The following is a 9069-nucleotide window of genomic DNA, read 5'->3' as shown; positions in this document are numbered from 1 at the left end:
GAAGATTCATCTATATTTGGTTAGATCATTCTAAGTTTAATCATGTATTTGTTATCATCTTTCATCTTAATGTTTATCATTATGCTCATTATGAGCTAAACTCCTTTTACCATCTAAAATCTATGAAGAAGCTTTGTTTTGCTTGATAAGTATGCAAAACATGTGGTGTAGTCTAGTAAAGTACATGGTTATATTACAATTATCTTTTGATGAGAAATGTTTCACCGTCTTAAATTACTAATTCAAAGTTGGTGGTTGTCAATTATATTGGCAATCGTTCATGATCGATTCATGTTCTTGAAAGATAGAAATACTTTGATACATTATCGAAACACAGATCCTTATATTGTACTTAGAAATAATGAGATATAAGTTATGATGTATTTCTCTAAATCTTGGTAATCTGAAAATGGCTTTGCATTGGATATCAAGCTAGTTAAAGAAATCATATGTTAACGGAATGTGTAATCATAACCTATATAAATCAACCAATGGGAGGTTGTGTGATGAACTACAACCACCCGAAGTTGTTAGAATTGGTATTTGAGAAATCGAAGTCAATCTTAATCTTTCTACTTTACGAAATTACTTGCCAACTTAAATTGACATCATTGGGATGGCATAACATTAGGAAAGGGTGAACTTTAAATGCGCATGCTATCTCCTTAGTGCCAAAGATGCTCACTTAAGGTTTAAGGAGCTATCTATCATATATTACTACAACAAGTTTACCACATGTTTAAATATTATTTATCAATGCTAAAATGGAGTGGATTCTTGATCTTAGATGGTAACCTTCGCATAATTGAACAACTCGTTTAGAATCTCTTCTCGTTGTCACCTATATATTATATATATATATAAGTATTTATATTTTATAAGAAGTATGAAAAATTAACCCCAAAATATTAAAACCTCAGATTGAAGTAAAACAACGATTTATTATTAGAAATATTTGTGTCCACAGATCGATACTTGGTTCTTACCAATACTATTCTACATATACGATAGGTACACTTGCCTGTTTTGTGTGTGTTTAGTCTTTGTAGAAATCACTTTTATAAATTTAAAACACGATCTTGTGCAAAAGCAAATTATCCAACCTCTTTCATATTTAACCGCACGCACAGCACCACATCAGGTAATACCCGTTCCATTAGTGTATGAGATGGGTTTGGGATTACCTTTGAAATTTTCACGGGTTTAGGACGGGTTTGAGATTTGTAATATACCCGATGACCCGATTTTAATTGTTTATTTTAAATATATATGTTAGTATAATTTAAAAAATGTTTTACTCAATAACAGTTGACATATTTTAAACGTTTAATTAGTTTGATGTTCCGGAGGCCGCCCACTATTCACGAATAATTTTTCAATATCAAACCACAATAACAGATGAAATTAGTTATTTCATTAGATATAATTTCTTAATACCGCTAGATACCAGATCGAGTCGAGCAAACCCGGCAAGTATTTTTAATAAACCCATGGATATACGCGATACTTGACAGGTAATTATCCAAAGGGTTTGGGACGGACTTTATTTATCGGGTACGAGTTTTGGAGAACTAAACACGATCCATTGAGATCCCTACAAGGAAGTGTTTGCTTTACGTTTAGACAATAAGGAGTGCTTATTAAGTTCCAACAGATCGCGAGTAGAAAAGGCAAAAAATGTTGACACCTTGAACCATTGGGTGATAATATGCCAAGCTGATTGAGCAAATCTACACGAAACGAGTATGTTCACCCTACTCCACCTCTTCACCTCAAATCAGGCACAACACATACTACACTACTACATTACGTCTTGCCAAGGAAAAAAGAGACAAAATTCTTTCCATTACAGCCCTCCGAGCATATACCCACCTTCCTAGGAACAAAATTAAAAAAATGTTCCATTAGAAAAGGGAGTTTACCACATTTCCCAATTCCATTGCCCACGCCATTTTTCAAACTTTTAAACAAGAACCTATTTCCCTCGTCAAAACCTTATACAAGTTGGTCTTCACCTGAGTGCAACCAGACCTATTGGCAAGATAGTACAGATCTCTCAAAGTCTCGGCTATGGATCACCTTCATTGCCCACATATTTCTGCCGGGTACACTACTGGCCGATCCGACACCTTGCAACATTTATCTGCCTCAAGTTTGGAAAGGAATGGTCAACGGATTTAGAAAGCTTCTTCCCCACACCATTGCTCGATTCAAAAGCAAGTGTTGTTACCATCCTTCACCTCTTGTATGAATACTTACTGAGATTGTTTCCTAGTAGGGCTAGAAAATGGAGTATTTGTTTAGATACGATAAGACCTGTTTAGCAAAAAAAAACACTATGCAACTTTATGCCGTTTTAAAAATATAATTAAAATTAACATGTTATGGGAATCCTTTCTCCTTCTCGATAAATAAAGCATATAACTCCACGCTCAAACCATTAAAGCCAAGTGTTAAATGAGTGGTTTTCATATTTGATACTTGTATTAATTGCGTCGTCTCTAACATGTTAAAAACAACAAGACACGATTTGCTATCCCTAATTCATAGTTAATCTACTACTTTTGGCATTCTAAGTGTATTAAGAACTAAGAAGTTTATATAGATAAAATAGAGTAATTATGATTTTTGTCTCTGTGTTTTGATCAAAATATTGTCAATATTGTTGATTGAGCAAACACAATGTATGATATAATATAATAATGAAAATAACAATTCACGGATATTGTATCACAACAATTAAATAAACAATTAACTAAATAAATAATGGGTCTTTTGGCCATGACACTAGTTCAATCAAGTTTACTCGAACGACGTTTGATCAAACTCGTACGATTAAGGTAATTGTTAATCACTTAAGCGTAGCACCCCCACTACTTTTGTTCATATTATACAACGATAAACTCTAAAATATGATTAATTTGAAGATATATAATTATGTCTAGGAAATAGTATTTGTAAAAAAAATTGGCTTTAAATCATAATTTTTTACAACAATAAAACAAATTAAACACATTCCTATAATGTGACAACATTATTTTTAAAAAATAAACACTAAAGTTCCTACAAGATCATCTTAGAGGGGTGTGGTGGTTGGGCCGTGTAGTTCATTTAGAGGCACGCTGGTTCTGCTTGTTGTTGCGGTTGTCACGGCGAGGGCCATTTGAGCGACGAGGTTCGCGGTTTAATAGCTGAGATGCGACGGCGGCTGCAACGACAGGGGTTGGTGAAACCTGTTCGCGAGCAGCTATTCGCCGGGCCTCGGATTGGAGTTGGTCAATCGCATTTTCCCATGGGGAAAGAGAATGATTGAGAGTGGATCCGATGACTTCATACTCTCGAGGTAAACCACGAACCAAATAAATGATTCGTTGAGTGTTGTTGATGGGACAATCAACATCCGTAAGTTGATCCGCGAGTTCACGGATTCTTTGACAGTATGCTTCATGATATGGCATGGCAGCAAGAGTCAAATTAATGAGTTCGTGTTGAAGTGCGGCGGCCTGAGAACCCTTATTATTTAAGAACAAATTCTCTACCCGCTTCCAGGCCTCGTAAGCGGTCAATTGATCAACCAAAACCCGATCGAACAGTTCGTCCCAAAGTGTCCTGTAAATCCATTGCAAGACAATAGCGTCAAGTTTCTTCCAAGAGGGGTATTCGGTGGATGTGACGGCAGGTGTCGGCGAACGTCGATGTGTTGTAACACATCAAAACCTGTGGCATGGAGCCTAAAGGTTTCACCCACGAATGGTATGAAAGTTTTTCGCCGTCGAGAGTCCGGATACGTTGTTTGATATTAGTGACGGTATAGGCAGGATGAAGGGAAGTTGGTTTTGGGTCAGCCATGAGACGAGGTGGTGGAAGGCAGAAGACTGTTGATGATGAAGGAATAAGCAAGGATGGAATTAATGAAAGAAATCATATGCTTTGTTAAGTATCATTTACAATGATACAAAGTATATATAGATACAATGGGAAGAGTAATTCTAGGAGGTATATACGGAATACTATATCAATCCTAACAAACTCTTATCAAACCAATAAATACAAATAAATACAAAATATATATAACGATAATTTCCAAATATATTTATCGTTTAACAAATATATGTTTGTTTCTCCTCTCAAAATTGATCTTTATGTGTGTGTGGTAGTGCTTGTGTTGAAACCGAAAAGAGAGAAAGGAGATATGTGTCAGTTGCTTTCTTGTTTGAAATATGATCCATTCCATTTTTGCGTTAGTAGATTACCATGGTACATTTGTCTTGCACTCCATTGGATTGGTTATGGCTGGAAATTTTAAAAGGGTCGTGCTATTGGCACACCCCCCATCTATTTAAACACCCCTAATATGGTTCATATTGCCCAATATGAAGCATAAATGGCCTCAATGTCATACATGATTGTAATACACGGAATCATATGCAAAGTGAATGAGTCCCACAAGTCTAATCTCTCACAATATGCACAGTTCATATGGTCCCATATGATCCACACTACCCATATGATCCATATTGGTACATATCATCTTATAACCAACTTAATCAGACAAAAATTTCACACTAAGGTTCATATGGTCCATATTGACCATTAAGTTACATATTGGAATAACAACCAGACCAAAACTGACATGGTCAGCTTTTTGTCTGTTAGATGGGCTGATATGGGTCATATTAATCAATATGACTCATATGAGTGATGTGTATATAGATGAGGGGGGTGTGCCAATAAACGGAGCCTTTTAAAAAGATGATCATAAAAGCATTGCCTAGTTGGTTCTTGAGTCATATACTTTCTCCATTACCGAAAATTACATGGATTGGTTGTTCCTTTAGAAAGCACAAGGGTAAAGGAGGTTGTTGACCTTACCTATTATAGTTTGCTTTTGTTTAACCTTTGAGAATCGGTTTGGGGGGGCTGATAAACTGAAAAGAGAATTTCCAAGTCGGGTTTAGGCTTAACTTAATGTATTAACATCGCTTGGTTATACAAGAAACCGATTTGTAATGTTGAATGGGTTAGGTTCGATTTTCTTAGAGCTTAACACTTCATTTGTGTTATAAAACTAAACTTCCAGTACAACGTATAACTAAAAAGGAAAATAACTAATGAAGAACCTACCCTAGTTATGTCTGTCGCTGAACCGATGGAAAGTGACAATACATGCAGGCTTTAACCACACCCTCGTCTATACATACAACACGAGGATATGATGGTCGTCTCGTCCTCACACACATCTCTCTCTCTCTCTCTCTTTCTTTTCCTCACTGATTTCTTGGTTTTCCGGCAACAAACCCAAAACAGCAGAGACGACTTTCTAACACTCCGTCCGATCACTCAGGTAGCCAGATTTAAGCTTTAACCACTGCTTAATTACATGTGGATAACTTGGTTAAAAAACTAATAACACAGAATATTTAAGGGTGAAGAATATATATATATATATATATATATATATATATATATATATATATATCGATCATGAAAGAGCCTGCCAACTTTATTGATCATAATATATATGTGAAATTGTCAGAAAACTTAAAACTAGAAATCAAATAATCATAACTCTACAAACACACTCACATATTTGTTTTCACTCTCTTTCTAACGGTTTTAATTGTTTGATTTCTCCAGTTACTGAATATATATATACTAGGAGAAGCTCTCAGCTCTTTAAGGTATGCATAATATATATATAGCTGAAACTTGTTTGTTATTGCTGTTTGTTGATCCAGTAAACAAAAACTATCAAGGGCATAACTCTAAAGTAAATGACTAACAAAAACTAAATAAATAACATCAGAAATTGTTATTAACAAGAAAATCACCTAACTTCGAATTAGCTTAGCTAGGTTGTCATTTGAAATAATTAATCCAATATTTTCTTCAAAATTTGGTCCTTCAGTTAGATTATACCGTACATGAAGATAGATAAAGAATAAAAATATAATTACATTTATAACCTCGTTCACTTTGAGCCAAAAAGTGTTTTTATGGATCGATAACGAGGTTATATCACCGTTTAGTTTAATGAATTACCTAATTTATCAGCAAATGAAATTGTGGGATTACACACATATTGTGGGATAACTTTACAAATCAAAGAGACCGATCAAAATCAGGCCTATTTCGAAGACAATTGTCGTTGCTATATGCCTAGTTTGTCGTCTATATAAGTTTCGTCACAACTTCTTTGTCGCAATAGTTAAAAATAGTCGTCGGTATAGAGTCGTCGATACAACTACGCTATATCGACAAACTGTCGTGGATATAACCTACTTTTTAAAGAAAGATTTAAATCATATTAAATACCTTATATCCAGGATTTTTCATCGGAATAGGCAGAGACGGATCCAGAAATTTTCGCTACGGGGCACATAATACATCCAATAAAAAATGGGTCGGTACAAAGATAACCGGGGTGACAAAAATTTTGGAGGCACGTAGTAGAAACTAAATTGTTTTATTTTCACACACCATTAAGAATTTAAAATACACATTATATAGATAATTAAGTGGTATTTTGTTAAAAATTAAGTCCAAAATCAAATAAAATAAGTTATGATAAACTAACAAACAAAATGTTAATGTTCAATTCACTACTAGAAAAAAGGCCTTCAATGACATGCATTGCGTGTCATTAAAGGGCCCTTATGACACGCAAATGTGTGTCATTGAAGCCCATGTTATAAATTGAATATGACACGCTTCTCACATGTCATACTTCATGACACACTTTAATGACACCCATTTGTGATACGTTTTTGACATGCATTTAAGACGCAATTTCACTTGCAATAAATGACTTAAAACCTGCAGTTTGTGCATTTACCACACCTGCACATCACTTAGATCCCAAACAAAACTGATTTTGCAACATTCTATTACAATTTGCAGCAGCCATAATTTTCATATTTTAAATTCCTAATATGCCCTTCCAAATTAACTTAAAATAAACATGTATACATCCTTTGCATCTGTAATAACATGTGTATGATCACACTTTACTCAAGTGTAATATATGAACTCAAGTTACTAAAAAAATAACGTCATAAATGCATATATTTTGAAGCATCCTCACACCAACATACCTGATAATGAAGTGTTTATTGCTCAAGTGGTTATTCAACATAGCTCACACTTCTTTATTATCTATATATATATATATATATAAGAAGAAAACTTTTTAGAGCATGCATCACAAAATTTATAACCATATTTATGTTCACAAATAAATACAATCAAATTTTTCAAGATTTATATACTGAATCTCAAACAGATTGTGAGTAGTGAATCCATTTTTTTAAACCATTATTTACATTTGACAATAATGCCCTTATAGTTGACTACAATATCCTTACAGTGCTAAGTACCCTTGTAAACTATTATTTGCGTGTGACAATAATGCCCTTCTAACATAAAGTCGTCTTTTAGGGAGGGAGTACATATATAATTGCCAAATTTTAAAATATTTGTTTTTGTCTAAAAATTGTACAGATGCATTGTTAAAAACATTTGTTTGAACTCGTTAACTCGATACAATAGATCTTAGATCCGATCTATGTATAATTAACCTAATACGGATCTAGTTCGTAATTGCCATTGATCGTTAGTAATACGTTATAGATATATGTTAATTGTATGTATGTGTATATTAATATTAATATGAAGCTTGAGAGTGATTTGGGCAGAGGTTCGATAATTAAACTCAGATACTTAAATTAAACAGTGGAATAACACCACTATATATAGAAGATGGACCTAGTTCATTACACATTCCACAACGAACTAGGTTCCCCTTCGTTACAATACACTTTAATGAAATAACTTAGCGAAACATCCCTTGATTCGTTAATCATCCTTAACGAATCAGGAGGGATTATACCTTAATCCTAGTTCGCTAAACATCCTTAGCGAACTACTCTATACTTTAACGAAGTACATTAATAACTTAATAGTTTATTACTTAAATAAAACGACAAATACATTAACGATAAATAAAAAAACTCGAGACTCAAAAACGTGTACTAACAGAAACCCCCTCGTCTTGATCTCTTTGTCTTTGACTTTTACTTGAAACGCTTGAACTGCCAATCTCTGCAACTATGAATCCAGTTCTCAAAACATACACGCACGACGCGTTGGAACTGCATAGCCAGATCATAGTCTTTATTGCGCTCGATCAATATCTTATACGTGTGTAGCACATCATTGTCAGTCTCGGTTAAGTTAACAAGCCACATCGGATCAATGATCTTGATCAGCTCGGTCTTCAAACCTTTGCCCAGGACAATGACGGCCTCGCCAGTACGGTTGTCGTAATACCAGCGGTTGAACGACAGATGTATGTGTTGATTCATCGTCTTCATTGGTACCCGCTTCAAGGTCTTTGGCGGCTTAACCTTGAGAATCAACTTTCTCCAACCCGTCCTTGGATCAATTTCATCAATACGCTTTCGGGTTGGAACTTGAGGCTTGAGAAATTTGAAACCCGAGTTGACCTCGAACAACAATTGTTGATGACACCAATCTGCTATTCAGTCACCCTCTCGGTTGATAAATGGACGACACGCGAGAGTACGAACATCCCATCGCGGTAAAGTGAGAACATCCATTATCTTCTCATAATATTGAACCTCCTTTTCCCATTTAACAATACATACCTTAAGATCAGAATCAAATAACCACGAGACGATATCACCTTGAACCTTTGAAACGGTCTTGAATGAAGTCACTTGGTTTCCTTTGGCTCGAGCAGCGGCTTCTTCCTTCTACTCCTGATCAACATATCGATAAGTCTTAATAATTTTACTCACTGTCTTATAACTGAACCACTTTGCAATATCAGCATCGGTCGGGTTATTAATCGAATCGAATCTCGTATCGACCACACGTTTACCCTTTGATAACTTATCCAAGTTATCCTCAGCTTCTTTAAACGTTTGCTCATTAAATACAGGAGCACCTTGATCAACATTTGTGTGTTGAAATAAGTCAGGATACTCCTCAGTAGTGACGTCTTCAACCTCGACTTCCTCATCTTCATAAATAAAATCCGTATTCATC

General features: G+C 34.9%; 1 protein-coding gene across 1 annotated transcript; it reads right to left on the bottom strand.

Moving 5' to 3' along the window:
* Positions 1-3107: 3107 nt before the first annotated feature.
* LOC143625938 (uncharacterized) lies at positions 3108-3849 on the bottom strand. The gene is made up of 2 exons (XM_077096148.1): positions 3692-3849; positions 3108-3609 (listed from the first exon to the last, which is right to left on the bottom strand). Exons 1-2 carry the CDS (start codon positions 3847-3849, stop codon positions 3108-3110), a joined length of 660 nt encoding a protein of 219 aa, XP_076952263.1.
* Between the last annotated feature and the right edge of the window lie 5220 nt (positions 3850-9069).

The sequence above is a fragment of the Bidens hawaiensis genome, unplaced genomic scaffold (assembly GCF_021521415.1).
Source record: "Bidens hawaiensis isolate Kalapana, Puna unplaced genomic scaffold, B.hawaiensis_p1.1 tig00004269_1, whole genome shotgun sequence".
Classification (NCBI taxonomy): domain Eukaryota; kingdom Viridiplantae; phylum Streptophyta; class Magnoliopsida; order Asterales; family Asteraceae; genus Bidens; species Bidens hawaiensis.
Note: the sequence above shows the minus strand (reverse complement) of the source record. Positions and strands in the feature narration are given on the sequence as shown.

What these genes read in the sequence shown, in the direction of transcription:
- LOC143625938 (XM_077096148.1), bottom strand. Translation starts at nt 3,849, where the DNA reads ATGGCTGACCCAAAACCAACTTCCCTTCATCCTGCCTATACCGTCACT. An exon ending in ATGTGTTACAACACATCGAC is followed by an intron (nt 3,610 to 3,691) that starts GTTCGCCGACAC and finishes ATGGATTTACAG; the next exon opens with GACACTTTGGGACGAACTGT.